The following is a 17203-nucleotide window of genomic DNA, read 5'->3' as shown; positions in this document are numbered from 1 at the left end:
CTACTATAATCCTAGCCTATTATAAAAATATCTAGAAACCTAAATTCCTTTCTTTAAGTCTCGATAATATTCTAAAAATGCGTAGAATGTGCACTACTATAATCCTAGCCTATTATAATAGGCCGGCGTGATTCTCTTGCTTAACACACACCATACTCACACCATGTAGTGGGTTGAGGGCTTGATACAAAGTCTGTTTTTTCCATCAATTATTTTTTTCTTCAAAAATATCCGGTTAATCCAGAATTTTTATCTCATGGAAAAAACAATTTTGCATCAAGCCCTCATCCCACCACTGACCTCCATGTCACACTACACTACCACTCTAAATAATTAGTAAAATTTGAATGGCTAGACAAGATGTAAAAAAAAAAAAAAAAAAAAAAAAAATTGTAAATAAATTTGGTACAAAAGGACACTCCTATCGGTCCAGATTTTATACCAAATAGCAGCACTTTTGTGTTATGGATATATTGGTAGACATTAAGAATTCTTTTTGTTATTGCTCAAACAACAAATATATATATATATATATGTATTCAAATCTCTTCTAAGAAATTTGTATCCTCAAATTTTTTATTATCTCGTCCAGAGTCATCCGAACGTTACTGGTACCCAATTTAATCAAGAATTAATAAAATGACAAATTTGTAAATCTCAGAGTGTAAAATTAAGTTCAATTCTCCTTCTTCACTAAGAGAAATCCCACAAAATTGTTTCACAACATTTCCGAATATTGCAACAAATAAAACATGCATCACTATAAACACAAACTGAACGTTAATTTTATTTCATTTCTCAAACTCTCAATGCAACCATATGCACTAGAGTGACTATGTTTGCTGCATATACAACAGCTTACAAGCAACAGATCATAAATCCCAATTACTAACTACCAAACACCACCTTATTGATTCTTCTACGGGTGGAAACAATATATATATATATATGTAACACACTCTAATGGCCTTAATGCACACAGCTATAGTGAAATAAACCCTAATGAGTATAAAATCTATTATGAAAATCAATAAGGAGCCATTGCAGGCGCAACAATCAACTTTGCAGGCAGCACCCCTCCTGATTTAGGTCCAGGGGCGACGAATCCAGAGCTTTTGATCTCAGTCATTTCACGACGTGCATTTGCTCCTTGTGCTTCACAAAATTTAGGAAGAAATACACCTGACAGGGAACATATGTTAAATGTAAACTTTTATATGATTATTTATAAGCATGCAAGTATATATGTTGAATAAGTTTTAAACTCCCATGTATGTTTTATATATATATATATATATATATATATAGGTTAAGTAGAGCTTTCAAAAAACTGAAAAACAAGAAACAGAATACAGAAACTTGTTTGATTGTAGTTTTCAGAAAAGGATATAGTTCAAAAAAAGGCTTATTTTTGAGAACTGTCTTTTACAATTTTTTTTTTTTTTTTTTGGTTCTCTTGAAAAAGGGTATAGTCAAGTGAAAGTTATGCAATACAGTGTATTAGTAGGATAACATTTTGGTTTAGAGAGTTATACATCACTTTTTCTTATTTAACAAAGTATGTGTGAGTAATACCTTCAGCAGCAGCAAGATTGAAGTAGAGATCAACAATGTTGGGGCAGCTATCGTAGCACTGAGCCGAGCAAAGCTTTTTGGCAAAGTGAGACTCCAAAAGAGAGTCGGATGAGATTCCGAGCACATTCCTTTCAAGCCCACAAGCTTCAATGCACTGGTCCGATTCAATCCAGTCCTTCAACTTATCAGCCACGATCTCAGATGTACGGCATGTGTATGCTTCTTCCCCGCTTCTGCGCACATGCTTCTCAAGCACGCAACGCTTGCCAGAAGATGATACCGCGAATGCACACGAGTCCTTGTTCAGATTCTCACATGCTATTTCACCTACATACCGAGATTAAAAACACATGTTAACAACCATCTAATCTAAAATATTTAAGCTGTTGCAGAGTGTATAACTTTAATAATTTAAACTGTTAAAGTAGAAAGGTCGATGATTTAAGTCCCTACAGGGACAACAAAGTGCATGGATGTGTGTGTTTTTGTCAAAGTAAATATATGTATATATATATATATATATATATATATTTGAATCAAATTGAAATGAGTTGTTTCCTAATTTTTGATAATATGACATTGGAACGTTAAGAAAAATGATTGCAAGATAAGTAAATGGTAAGACAAGCTAGCAGAGCAAGAGGTATGGGCCAGAATGAGTTGTGTAATTACTAGGTGTTTGTGTGTGCGACATGTGCGATAATATACAATTTATTAGTAATTACAGAAGAACTTTCACTCACCCAGAGTGGTTTGCACACAGAAGGCAAGTGCAAGAACTAAGATTGCTAGGGTTTTACAGAAAGCCATGGTCACAGCTGTACAGAAAGAAGGTAATGGGAAAGAAGCTGAAATGGGTGAAAGGTTTTTGTGCTTGGTTTAGTTTCTGGTGAAAGAAGAAGTGGAGAGGGCTATATATACTTGTTCAATTGACACCGTGTGATGTGTGTGAAAACAATGTGTTGACACTGTGTGATGTGTGTGAAAACAATGTGTCCCTACTTTCAGACGTTAGTGAAGCTGCATTTGGAACCCACAAATGACCTTTGCTTAGAACTTTTCTATGAACTTCAGTTTAGAAATAGATACCAATTAAGCCACATAATTGTGCAGTTAAGTCTTATATTTTGGCTGCTTTCATTTCTCAATGCCAAATGGAAATTGAGCTCTGCCTTGTTTGATCATGCAGAAGTCATGGAAAATTTGGTACATATATTAACCATTTGATGGCGATAACTCAGAGTTAATGATCTTGACAGTAAACCCCATCCCTTTGATGAATGACAGGTCTCTTACAAGGTTAAAGACATGCTATGTGCATAATTGAAAATTTGACCCTCGGGTTGAAAATTCTAAGGCCGCGGTATAAAATTGAAACTTTGAAATTGGAATTAAATAAAATTTTAATTTAATTTTGTTAGTTGTTTTTTTCAATTTCAAAACTCCAATTTCATGCGGCCAAACATAACTTAAGACTTTCCCTCCTTATTTATTTATTTAATCTATGGCTTAAGTTTTGTTTCCCATTTTAAATGAAAATAACAATCGTATAATCTTCATTATTAAGAATCAATTTTAAAATTATGTTTCCAATTTCAATTTAATTGATTATCAAAATCAAGTTTAAGGCATCATTAAACTAAATCAAAAACAAAAATTAAAGAAACTAAATGATAAACGCAAATACAATCACAAGTTTTTGGTTTTTCAGTAATTTTAATTAACAAATAACACTTCCATCAAACACATGTTGCACAATTTAAGTTACACAATCCTTTTAAATTGGTGTCGCTCTCACGTTTCGAGCGTATTTTCATTTAAATTCTCACTACTTATGATTTAATTTTGTCGTTCTCATACTCCCGCTCTCGAATTTGTTCTCACTCTCACGCCTATTTCATGTGACTCAGCGCGTAACCCTTTTAACACAATTTTGGCAGTTCCATGGAAGGAGAGAACTTAAGGACTTCACTTGTACTTTAGTAGAAGACAACTTGGGGACAAATAATAGGATTTTTGGTCAAACAAGGCAACTTAATAATACAAGACTTTATGTTTAACGAATTATTTAATCAAAGAGAAGTACGAATTTACAGAGAAATTGTCATTTGGAGTACAGACTTTGTTTCTCTCCGTCATTTACGGGGCAAACTTATGACCGAGGTTTTGTTAGGGCATAGACCACGATAGAGTTCATATAATTAGTCCATAGACTTTGAGTTTGAATTGTATAACAAACCTAGGAAAGAATAAGACAATCTGTTATTGTGTGTGACCTTCTAGCCAACTTCTAGAATTACAGGTAGTTTAAAATTTTTAACCAAGTCACTTCCACTTTGTTAGTCCACCATTTTTTTTTTAATATTATTATTACAATTATTATTATTATTTTGGGTGTCCCTAAGACTAATTTTCTGTTGACCCGTGCTAGGGCTTGATGCCACGTGTCAATTTGAGTTCAAGAATGGAATTGAACTCAACACATTCATCTTCCCATGCCAGGAAAGGAAAGACTTACATTTCAGCATTGGGAAGGAAAATGAACCGATCATACGGTCACTCTCTCTCTCTCTCTCTCTCATTTCATTGTTGAGAAGGAAAATAAATACTGAGGAGATAATAGTTAGGTGTTTCTTTAAAAAAATAATCAGTTCTCAATCATTCATAATTTCCACTTGAAATAATTTTAGTGTTAAAATTTAGTTTGTAAAATTTTCGATATTTAATTTTTAGTCCTAACTATAATTCATATATGGCACTTGAAATTTTAGAATTAAAATTTAGTTCATAAATTATTAGTTTTATAAAACAGCAGCTTAGCCTACTCTTTTTTCACATTTATTTATGAAAAGTGATTTTTTTTTTTTCCCGCAAAATAATGATTATTTATGAAATATTTTTTTTCCCTTAACCAATTAATTGTATCATCAAATTAACTTTTAATTTGTAAGTATACTTGTTTGCACCTAAGTCATATAATTCGTGTAAAGGGGATCATTTTGCCATCACCATGTGAATTCGGCAAAAATACGCAAATTGAAGTTTTGAGAACGTGGATTCAAAACGAATCCATTCAATAGACGCCACCTGTCATAAGATTCCCTCAATTATCCTATCAATGGTTGTAACCACTACTTGCATTCCCCTTCTTTTCCCTCAGTTATTCATCCTACCGTTGTTACGTGTGCATGCATTCCACTTTCTTGCCTAGAGACATTCCCTTAATTATTTATTTTAGATTGCAAACTTTATTTTAGATTGCAAACTTAATACCATAAAATGGAGTGAGAAAAAAGAAGGTTGTTGCACATAAATTTTGCAAGAGTGCAAGAAAAAAGAAATTTTTAAGAAGAAAATGAAATAAAAAGAAAAAATTATGAAAGAATTTTGAAGGAAAAAATAGGTTTTAATTGTAAAAAGAGAATGTAAAAATTTTTGAAGATAACAAAAAGAAATTTGAAGAATAAGAAAGAAAAGGAATTAATAATTGAAGATGTTTTTAGAAATAGATAATATTAACAGATAATTTTATAGGGGAGAATTTATAAATTTTATAGGAGTATTTTATAAATATTTAAAAATTATATGCATAAAATAAAATAAAATTTTGTGAATTCAGAAGTTAATTTCACTGACACCCCCTCAGGTTTGGCAAAATATTACACTAAAACAACTTTCAAAAATTACTATCACTCATACTGCAAATGTTTGTTCCGTTTTTCACTTACACCACAAGCGTCACATGCAAAGCTCTGACACCATTTAAATTAACTTAAATACTCTTTGACTTTGTCAAAAGAGTTCTTTAACCTACTGTAGACACTAAAATTTTTTGGTGGCCGAATAGCCGTCCGATTGGTCAAGAAGTCAAAACATTCCTGATTAATTAAATTTCATGAATGCGAGTCCCAACAATGAACACGTGTCAAAATCATGAAGGCATATACCTTTAAAGAAAAGTGCGGTTAAATTCAAATTAATTCAAATTTGAATTTGAATTAATTTCCATAAAAAAGGGAACAAATCATTTATTTGATTTCAATATTAAAGGAAACAAATCCCTTATTTGATTTCAATATAAAATGAAACAAATCCCTTATTTATGGAAAAATCGCACAATTGGGGAATCTCCAAATTAGACGACCCACTCTTTGGCCTATAAATACAAGGCCACCTTACAAGAGAAAAGGAGACACAAAGACAGATGCACAAACAGACACAGAGAGACGAAGAAAGAAGAAGAGAAGACCAAATCCCTGCCGAATCTTTGCAGTCTCTGTAGACGAAGAACAACAAAGGATGCCACACAAGTGCTATTCTTCGATCATTGAAGCCCTTCAACATTTGAAGATTTTGAAGATGAAGAACAACAAAGCCACACAAGTGCCATTCTTCATTGAAGCCATTCAAAGATTCAGAAGAACAACAAGCTCGCAAGTGTCGTTCTCCTTCGAAGACCTTCAAATCCACTGTTCGAGATCAAGCTTCATCGGCCGTCGATAGAAAGTCCAATCAAGTTTTCTTCAATCTTGAAGATTTAAAGAACATTCAACCACTGGTTCAACATCAAACTTCTAAAGCCCTTTCACTAACTTTCCAAGGAGATTTAATCAGAGGAAGATTCTATATTGTAATAGAATCGACCATAGAGGATTGTACCCGAATTTTTCAAATTAATAAAATTGATATTTGTTCTATATTTTGTTCTTTATTTTACAGATACAAAATTTGTGTGTACAAATTTTTGGCACGCTCGGTGGGACCTCTCTGCCTTTCATCTCTATCTCCTTAATCATCAACAATTTTTCTTGCTTTCATCAATGGCCTCTAAGAAGATTCAACTCGCTCAAGGCTCGAAGAATGTTTGCAAGAATGTCGTCGTTTCAACCACCAACAAAGCTCTTACCATGAAGGTTACTCCATCAAATGATAGTAGCACCTCTACAAGACAACCCATAGTAGAATGATGGCAGGTCTCCAAGAAACAAAGCTTGCTAAACCTCAGACCAAAACCGCCAAAGACTCCTTGGGGGCAAGAAAACCTAATGGCGTCATCTCCGTAATAGCATTGCCAAGGAGCTCCATTTCAAAAGGAAATCTACAAGCATAGACTTCCCCAAAATATTCACCACGATAAGGAAATATCGAGACTCACAAGTATACTTCTTTGGATTCCCTTGGTGCCATGAAGGAAGTTTCTAAAGTTTCAAAGAACTTTTTAAAAGGTTCATTTGTTATACGTTCGAGGGATGTCGACTACCCTAGTCCAAAGACATCGTCTAGTTCAATCTTCATGTTGGCTATGGTGACCACCACCACCACCACACTTGAGGAACAACTTACAACTATGGCTTGTGCCATTGAGAAGCTCACCAAGACTGCTGAGGAAAAAGACTTACAAATTGCTTCTCTCACAAACAAGCTTGAAGCTCAAAGAATTGGTGAGTCAAGTCAAGGACTCTTGCACCCTCCTAGTTTCACACCAGAGGGAATAGTGGTAGACAAGGCTCATCATACATCCACATCCGAGCGAGGGGCAAACCAAACTGATCTTGCACCCTCTATTGCTTCATTGTCCATCCAACAACTTCAAGACATGATTGCTAAAATAATCAATTCACAATATGGTGGCAATGTTCACTACAACAGTTTTGGTTTTGACCAGCGCTCAAAAGCGCTGGTAAAAGCCTTAAAAAGTGCTTGTAATTCAAAGATCTGAGCAAACCTTTAAATCTTTCTTCTAAAGTGAATGTTCTCACTTATTGTATATCCTTTAGCAAGATGTCTTCTCCTTAGATCTCCATCTTCTTGGTAATTGTTTTGCCTTTAGGAATCACTCATAAGCCTCTATGAATGACCTTAGAAAACTAGGCTTATGGGAGCCTCCATTAGATGAAAACATTAACCCTAATTTTTTAGAGAGAGAAAATGTATTCCTTTTTCCTTCTACTAAAAATCACTCCCTAAAAATATACATAGACCATATATATATAGGCAACATAAAGATAAGGAAAATGAAACAATAAATCCTTCTCAATCCTTCTCAATAAATCTAATAGGATTCTAATATGAAGTTGGGCTATAAGTGAGAATCCTTTGGGCTTATTATTTTATTGTTTACAATGAATTAATAATCGGCCCGGCCCATGGACCCAATTAAACTAATCCATTAATTAATTTCTACTCCACTAAAAGAAATTAATTGAATTCCAATTAAATAATAAATAACCTCTAAGTCAATATTACACTTTGACCCCTCTATGCATAATTAGTTATCGGATAAATAAAGTCATCAATCCGACTACTTAATTAATATATTTATTTTGGTACCTTCGATTATTTCCGGCTTGATCATAATAGAACATTTGTTTGACAAAAATAATAATTTAGATAAATAAATATATAATAAATCATTTTGTCTAAAAACACACGAATGCCTTCAAATTTACTTTGTGATCAACCATAATCAATACAAAATAAATACAAGTAGTAATGATGCAAATATTGAAAATATAACCCTCTAACTATTAATTACATAACTATCCAAATTGTGGGTCTAAGGATTCCGAAGATTCCGCTGAACAAATTAAAGTAACTACTAATTAATAAAAGAGTCTATACTTCTCTCATACTTAAGAGTCAAATGTCATGACGGTGATAGGGAGCAATTGCATACGACGGCTTTCGCAATATATCTTAACCTAACGTGGATTCAGTTTAAGTCTTAATTAATTATAAGTCCATCTATAATTACTAACTATGAACAATTTATGATGACTATTTATATTCATGTATTGATCGCCATCACATACATATATATAAATATCTCTTGTAATCAAATGGACACTATCAATTCTATAATGAATCGAAACATAATACATTGAATTCACCAATTGTATCAAGCGTAAATATTTCAGAAACGTCAAGAACATATGTCACTTTAATCCAAATAGGAATTTGTTATGCCAGGGCATATAAATCCCAACATAAAGATGGTAAAAAGAAAGGGGCAAAAGAATTTATATCAAATTTGGAAGGGTGAAGATTTTGTGCACTAAGTTTCCATGCCAAGATAATACCAGAAAAAGAAAAGGACTAATCATAATAAAAAAGAAGGTCAAGAGCAAATTAAGGAAGGAAAATATGGGCTGGTTGCTTTGGTTTCTTTGAAATTCAGGTAAGAAAGGAAAATGAAGGAATCAAGTTGTGGTAGAATAAATCTCTACAACTTGAAAAGGAAAAAAAAAAAAAAAATGTACGTGGCTGGCCAATTTGACTTTCTTTGTCATTTCATGGGGCAAAGTTTGTTACCAACTTTTCATTGGAGGGTCTATCAATATCAAAGCTTTATTAATTCCAATGATCGAAAGGATTTTGCTGCCATAAATAGAATCTATGATACCTGGTATTTCTCTCTTAATTGGGGGAAAGATTAAAAAATAAATAAAAAATAAAAAAATAAAGGGAAAGAGTAAGATTGGCAAGTGTACTATGTCTTGATCAAGAAGGATATTAGGCCTGTGATCATGCCTCAAACAAATGGAAATAGAAGCAAAATTGTTGCACACACAAAAAAATAAATAAATAAATAAATAAATAAAATAAATAAAAGATCGGGTGCTTATTCATGGTTTCATTCCTTACCAAGACTTACTAAGGTCATCAGGCAAAGAAATACCATACTCCTCCCCGCGTGATCCTAGAAAGTCAAAAGCTTAAAAAAATAAATAAATAAATACTTGTGGAAGGTTCTTCAGTCCCTCACCTTATAGGTAGTCATAAAAATACAGGTGCAAGCAAGGAATAAGAAAAGAATCTTCAAGCCTGGCTACCCATGCATGACAAGCATGTAATACCCCTAGTTTTAAAAAGGATAAAATTGGAATTTCAATTATCTTTATTGCATTTTTATGTGACTAGTTGCTTAAATGTTTAATTGGTTTATTTATTTTAAACTGTTAGTTTTGTATTTGAATTGCCTTATTTGATTAAATATATTTTAATTAAATTAATTGTATTTTTTGGTTGCTATGGTTACTTTAATTGTATTATTAATTATTTTCTTGCATGGACGTAACTGTTTAATTAAATTAAGTGTATGAATTATCTTTTAGGGTTTTAGTATTTTTATGGGCTTGCCGACATAATTAATTAGGATTTACGTTTAGGATTTTTATTGACTTAGGATTTGGAGTTAGTTATAAATATATAACTTATACGTCCCTAGGGTTTGATAACCCTATTCACGGCACAGTGAAAATACAGAGAGTTTGGAGAGAACTGAGCGAGAGAAAAACAGAAAAAAACTTAGAAGGAGAACAGAGAGGGCCAAGGGAGAGTTGTGGTGGATTAAACCAAAACCATAGGAGGCTTGAAGGTGGTCAGTGGTTGTCTGAAATTAGGAAGACGACAACACAGTTTTGAGACCAAAGCTACATGCAAGTTCTTCTACTTTCTCCTTCCCTTTGGCTTTTGTTCTGTGCGCCTCGGTAGTCTCTAGGGTTAAATAAATTATAAACTAAAACTTACATGTTAATTGTATGTTATATTGATAATCTATTTAGGTTATAATCGAATCTATTACAGAATTCGTACATATCTGTTTTCAGTTTTGTTGGAAAAGCTTGTTAGTCCGGTTGTAATTTTAGACTCTAGGGAATTTGTTGAGTCTTAAATGGATCTTGCATGATTATTATATGTCAAATTTCATTATCTGTTGTCTGAGAAATTGGTCTGATATAAATTCGTTCTTGTTTGTTCCAGTTTTGCTCTTTAAGCATGCTAGTAAATTGCTTAGTTAAATCTCTGTATTTGATTTCAAATTGTTTTTCTAAAACCATTAGGAGTCTATTTTGGTATTAATAAGACCTTAGGATAAGTTTTAGAAATCAACTGAAGGGTGGACATAGGCCGGAGAAGAAGCAGAAGGACGAGGACGGAGTAAACGGGGACTGGAAGCTCTCAAAGGAGGTGAGAGCCGGCTCCATGGAAGGGGGAGCCGGCTCCCACACTCATTGAGCCAGCTCTAAAGTCCATAGAGCCAGCTCCAAGCTCAAAAAGAGCCTGCTCTTGGAATGTAGAGCAAGCTCTTTCAAATAGTGGTTTTCTGATTTTTTTTTTTTTTAACGATCTGTTTGCAATTGTTGGAGCATGGGAACTATTTGGATGGGTCTGGGTCTACACAGAGGTATTAAGAAATTTATTTTGGGTGTAATTAAGACCTTAAGTTGATTAAAGTTGACCTCTAAGTCAATGGGACAAACAGTATAAAATTAAGGAATTTTCTATGCTGTTAACGGATGGAAGAGAAATAAATTGCTTAATTAAATTTTAGAAATTGTTATGGGATTTAGTAAGTTATTAAAACTTATTTTATATGCACAGTGAATTATTTTAATTAACCAATTGGACTTGTGGCATAGTGTATGGCTCTGTGCTAAAAGATGAAACAGAATACGAGTATACAACTTAGTACGTTGTTATCGGACGAAAGGAACTAAATTGCCTAGATTAGTTTAGGAATTGATTGGACTATAATATGATTATAAAACTAATTTGTAATGCATGATAGAGTCATTGATATATTAGATGTGATCTACGCATGCTTTGGATGCTAGTTGTTGAACTTTTAAACCGCTTCCTGCAAATACATGGTTTAACTCTTGGATTTAAATTGCTGAAACTATAAATAGTCTCCTGCAAGTATTTGGGATGGTTTTGAACTATAAATTGCTAAACTGTTAATTATGTGTTGTACTTTACATGGGTTGGATGTTAATTGTGGAATCTTATATATTATTCTACAGTTAATTGGATTATGGTTTTGAACTATAATTATTGTGGCATTGTATAAACTATTCTGCAAGGATATGGATAATTGGTTTTGGACTGTAAATTACTTATTATTTATATGTTGTAATTTACATGGATATGGAGGATTGTATGCACCGGTATGGGATGGTGACATACTAGGTATGGTTTAGCTCAAAACGTTCATTCCTACCTTATGGATTTTAATTGGTGAACAATTTTACCTGTTCAATCAATTATATGGATTTGTGGATTGTATGCACTGGTATGGGACGGTGGCATACTAGGGACAGACTGATTCAAAATAACTCAGTCTTACCTATTTTGGATTAAGGGTTCGAATTATAAAAACATAATTCTCCTTATATTTAAGTCTGTGCAGCTGAATAAGCTGAACGACTTATTGGATTTCCTATGGATGGATATGAATGGATTTTAAATATATGTTTATGGTACCACGAGATGAGCTTGAGTCTCAGACTCATTGGTTAGGGTGCGTATATGCAGTGGATGCATAGCTGGCTATAGTAGGTTGAGGTGTACCCTGTTAGGTCTAGGTACTCATGCCCACCTTTGGGTGCGTTTTCACATATTGCCTTCTATTCAGGTTGAGACCCCTACTATAGTCCAGTGAATGTCCCTTAGTGTAGATATATCTATATGTATGGACTAGATAGCTATTGTTGAGATATCTAGGGTATATCTGCGTATTGAGTCACTGTTTGGATTGTAGTTAAAGAAGAATTTGCATGTGGGCCTGACCCACTCTTATTTTTATAGGTGTTTGTTAGTTCCAGACTTAGAGCTGGATCGTGCTGAGCAGATACAGTCTTCACTCCACCGATGACTAGGATTTTATTTCATGTTTTAGACTTGGGTTTCATTTCTAGTCTTTTGAGTTCAGTGAGATTTTTAGGGGTCCACTAGATGGATTCCCGAGTTATAATAGAAGTGGAGAAGTTGGATATATCTAGAATAATTTTTTATTTATAAAATTTTATTCTGAGGTTTTTGGATTATTATTCTAGTTTCTTTTCAGCAATTTATTTATTCCTGTTTTTTTAATTGTATTTTGTGTTCGATTATTGCTAATTGGTTTGATATCCTCGGGTAATTGGGCGTGGGCCTGGCCAACCCGCATCCGGAAATCCGGGGGTATCACAGTTGGCATCAGAGCACTCTAGGTTCTAGTGTCCTTAGGAGTGTTTTTATTATAAGACTTCCGCATTGCGTCTCTTAAAACTTAGAGCCATGTTAGAATTTGTTGTACTCTCTTTACAGTTCGTTCGGAGGAGTTGATGTCAATTTCCATAAATGGTTGACACTAAGAGGAGGATGGGGTTCAAGGTGAAAGCAATATGGACCCAAAGGAGTAAAGGAGTAGGTTGTCGAGTTCTTTGCCAGAAGCAGAACTTGGGATCGAAGGTTTAGTTCCAAGGTTGGTATTACTTAGAAAGTATACGCCGAGAATAGATTAAGGTGTAGGTGTTAGGTCACCGCATACCGGGACCAACACAACTTTGGATGTTCTAAAAAAGGAGACAAGCGAAGAGTATGATTCTAAAAAGGATTCTAATGGAGGAGATATCAGTGTCTCCAAGAAAGGGGATACTAAAGCTTGAGGATGAAGGATCGCACGAGTGTGCTCTCATTCACCAATAGTATAGTGAATGATACTGGTAGCATTGGGGTGAACCAATCTACATATGGATGAATTTTCGTATTATCTCTCCGGGAGTTATTTGAGAGGTACTCTTCTGGAGGGTCAGAATATGGTGAAGTTCTTATCAAAACAAAGATGTAATTTTATATCACATTCCAGAGCGTATGGGGATTAGGTTGTGACGTTCTACGTTGCTTTGCAAAGCCACGATAGACGGTTTGCATTCCGCGTATAAGGAGGATAAGGGGTAAGCCTTTGGTATTTGCTTAGGCAAAAGAATGTTGCTTCTAAGCTATAGTTACAGACAAGCTTCAAGGTTGGATGATTACCAACGAAACTACGAAATGAACTTTTGTGACATAATTTGTGAACTTGAGTTCAAAGGAGGTTTTCTTCTCTGGAATGGAGGATGTTTTAATTGGGAATTATATTTTGGTTGTTTTGTTGCATTGTGTGTATCTATATGTTTGATTTTGTTATTCTGTGTTGCATTTTGATATTATATGTTTCGTTTTGTTGTTACGTGTTTCATTTTTGTTAATTTGTCCAGATTGGGAGTATGGAGTGTTGGGGACACAAGTATGTGATCAACCAACTATTATTTTGATGACATAGATAATAGCGCTATGTATGCTAGGATTTGTAAATAAATGGTTATATGATTGGGTAGAAACACAAACTCCTAGCCAATTTATTGGACTTGGATGTGCGTCAATAGGGTACATTAATTGGGATGGTATAGTTTAACTATCAACACAAGTCAAATAATCTACAATGAGTAGTTGGATATGCTCTACACTAGGTAGGGATTTGTTTTTACAACGCTATAAGAATGGTGGTTGTGAATGGTTCGGGGGATTCGTGAGGTTGTGGTAGGTAAAGATCACTGTAATGTCACTATGGTTCAGACGGAGGATTTCGGGCTAGTAGGTACTTGTTAGAATGACGTCGAGAAAGGATAATGGGCTGCTTAAAGTTTTATCAGTCTATTCGAAATCTAGACATGATTTTTCGAGGGTGTCATTTGGAGGAGTTGCTGGTATGCACTTGAAGGAGGAACCAAACGTTTCTACACTATATAAAAATGTGGAAACTTTTTTTTTAGGGTCCTAAATTGCAACAATTAGTTGTTGCTTTGACATTGATGACTATATGGAGGATAGGAAAAGTTGCATAAGCTTTTGAAGCAGGACAAGGAGTCAAATTGACACTACTTATTATACAAAGGTAGGGTGTATCGAAGATAGGATGGTGGGACCGGTCACCTATCATTAGGAAGTGGTGCACGGTGTGCATGAAAAGGTCATACTGTAGGGTTAGTTTTAACGATGCTGCAAATTAAGTATTGGGTGCCAACGGAAGCTGGTGGTACTAGACTAATGTCACTTTTGGATGACAGATTTGAGAGGAGGATGTCGGGATTGAGGGTCACAACACTTAGTTCTTTCTTCATGCTGGCGGATAATATGATGCACTCACGGTCTGGAGCAGTTTTTTAGGGTCAGGAGGAGGGACAAAGTGGTTTTCTTCCAGTCTAAAAAAAAACAAAATTAGATGGTCGAGATGGATCATTAGATATCACTAAATCCCTGCAGTCATTTTCTGTACTGAGGTGGAAATGCTAGAGCATCATTACAGAGTTAGTTGAGGGTTGATTTCTAAATTAAATCAGCTCAGATCTTGTTTATTTCAAACTAGTGAACTATTAGTTCAAATGAATAGTGGGGATTACAAGACGACTTAGATGCATCAATGTGGTGATTCGCACTTTGCATTAAGTTCTGTGGAAGGGAACATGGATGAGGATGCTCGCAACAACCGATAGGAGTTTTTGGTTAGTTGTTACATTAGGAGTCGAGGTCTTAGTTTATACATAATGATACTTGTTTTACCAAGGAAATTAAGGGGGTCAAATTCAAATATCGGAGCTGACCCTGGAGGCAGTGTTACCTTACTTTTGGACTTTATATTAGTTCTACATTGCACTGCTAATGGAGGTATAACTGTGCTTCATATCTCTCAATAGGAGATTAGATCAAAAATGTATATTCGATCATGGAGGAGATAAATGGGATAGATATCCTAGGTTTTTATGGGAAGTTGGAAGTGTTTACTTCATTTCTCATCTTGATGGCACCAGGAGGTTTGCATAGGAAGCAAGGTGTTGTCGGGGAAGGTCAGTTGTTAGGTATTAAATTTCTTTTTCATGGATAGTATTACTATAACACTAGGATGGATGCCTAGAAATTTTGCCAGTCTATGTTATGAAATTTGGAGGAATGTGGATCTTTACCCTGTATAAACAAATGTGGGTATGAATGAGTAGTTGCTAAATCCAACTTATATGTTGAATAATTTTTGTGTTTCCTTTATATCGGACCCGAAAATTGTTCTTGGTAGTTTTGGAATTCAATGGAGCTCCTACACAACAGCAGCGTCCACAATGGAACGATAATGAATTTTAATGAGAATAATTCAGGGTTTCGTGAATTCTGAGGACAGAATTCCATTTGTTAGGGGGAAAGAATGTAATACCCCTAATTTTAAAAAGGATAAAATTGGAATTTCAATTATCTTTATTGCATTTTTATGTGACTAGTTGCTTAAATGTTTAATTGGTTTATTTATTTTAAACTATTAGTTTTGTATTTGAATTGCCTTATTTGGTTAAATATATTTTAATTAAATTAATTGTATTTTTTGGTTGCTATGGTTACTTTAATTGTATTATTAATTATTTTCTTATATGGACGTAACTGTTTGATTAAATTAAGTGTATGAATTATCTTTTAGGGTTTTAGTATTTTTATGGGCTTGCCGACATAATTAATTAGGATTTACATTTAGGGTTTTTATTGACTTAGGATTTGGAGTTAGTTATAAATATATAACTTATATGTCCCTAGGGTTTGATAACCCTATTCATGGCACAGTGAAAATACAGAGAGTTTGGAGAGAACTGAGCGAGAGAAAAATAGAACAAAACTTAGAAGGAGAACAAAGAGGGCCAAGGGAGAGTTGTGGTGGATTAAACTAAAACCATAGGAGGCTTGAAGGTGGTCAGTGGTTGCCGGAAATTAGGAAGACGACAACACAGTTTTAAGACCAAAGCTACAGGCAAGTTCTTCTACTTTCTCCTTCCCTTTGGCTTGTGTTCTGTGCACCTAGGTAGTCTCTAGGGTTAAATAAATTATAAACTAAAACTTACATGTTAAATGTATGTTATATTGATAATCTATTTGGGTTGTAATCGAATCTATTACAGAATTCGTACATATCTGTTTTCAGTTTTGTTGGAAAAGCTTGTTAGTCCGGTTGTAATTTTAGACTCTAGGGAATTTGTTGAGTCTTAAATGGATCTTGCATGATTATTATATGTCAAATTTCATTATCTGTTGTCTGAGAAATTGGTCTGATATAAATTCGTTCTTGTCTGTTCCAGTTTTGCTTTTTAAGCATGCTAATAAATTGCTTAGTTAAATCTCTGTATTTGATTTCAAATTGTTGTTCTAAAACCATTGGGAGTCTGTTTTGGTATTAATAAGACCTTAGAATAAGTTTTAGAAATCAACTGAAGGGTGGACATAGGCTGGAGAAGAAGCAGAAGGACGAGGACGGAGCAAACGGGGACTGGAAGCTCTCAAAAGAGGTGAGAGCCGGCTCCATGGAAGTGGGAGCCGGCTCCCACACTCATTGAGCTAGCTCTAAAGTCCATAGAGCCAGCTCTAGGCTTAAAAAGAGCCTGCTCTAGGAATTTAGAGCAGGCTCTTTCAAATAGTGGTTTTCTGAAATTTTTTTTTTTTTTTACGATCTGTTTGCAACTATTGGAGCATGGGAACTGTTTGGATGGGTCTGGGTCTAAACAAAGGTATTAAGAAATTTATTTTGGGTGTAATTAAGACCTTAAGTTGATTAAAGTTGACCTCTAAGTCAATGGGACAAACAGTATAAAATTAAGGAATTTTCTATGCTGTTAACGGATGGAAGAGAAATAAATTGCTTAATTAAATTTCAAAAATTGTTATGGGATTTAGTAAGTAATTAAAACTTATTTTATATGCACGGTGAAGTATTTTAATTAACCAATTGGACTTGTGGCATAGCGTATGGCTCTGTGCTAAAAGATGAAACGGAATACGAGTGTACAACTTAGTA

General features: G+C 34.3%; 1 protein-coding gene across 1 annotated transcript; it reads right to left on the bottom strand.

Moving 5' to 3' along the window:
• Positions 1 to 763: 763 nt before the first annotated feature.
• LOC132268115 (uncharacterized) lies at positions 764 to 2641 on the bottom strand. The gene is made up of 3 exons (XM_059768852.1): positions 2319 to 2641; positions 1576 to 1902; positions 764 to 1182 (listed from the first exon to the last, which is right to left on the bottom strand). The coding sequence occupies exons 1-3, from the start codon at positions 2383 to 2385 to the stop codon at positions 1028 to 1030; spliced, it is 549 nt and encodes a 182-aa protein (XP_059624835.1). The 5' UTR covers positions 2386 to 2641; the 3' UTR covers positions 764 to 1027.
• Between the last annotated feature and the right edge of the window lie 14562 nt (positions 2642 to 17203).

This window comes from Cornus florida, unplaced genomic scaffold (assembly GCF_030987335.1).
Source record: "Cornus florida cultivar Cherokee Brave unplaced genomic scaffold, ASM3098733v1 CherokeeBrave_3.0.0_Hap2_Chr08, whole genome shotgun sequence".
NCBI lineage: Eukaryota > Viridiplantae > Streptophyta > Magnoliopsida > Cornales > Cornaceae > Cornus > Cornus florida.
The sequence above is the reverse complement of the archived record's forward strand: the minus strand, read 5'-3'. Positions and strand labels throughout refer to the sequence as shown.

What these genes read in the sequence shown, in the direction of transcription:
- LOC132268115 (XM_059768852.1), bottom strand. Translation starts at nt 2,385, where the DNA reads ATGGCTTTCTGTAAAACCCTAGCAATCTTAGTTCTTGCACTTGCCTTC. An exon ending in CTGTGTGCAAACCACTCTGG is followed by an intron (nt 1,903 to 2,318) that starts GTGAGTGAAAGT and finishes CTCGGTATGTAG; the next exon opens with GTGAAATAGCATGTGAGAAT. An exon ending in CAATCTTGCTGCTGCTGAAG is followed by an intron (nt 1,183 to 1,575) that starts GTATTACTCACA and finishes GTTCCCTGTCAG; the next exon opens with GTGTATTTCTTCCTAAATTT.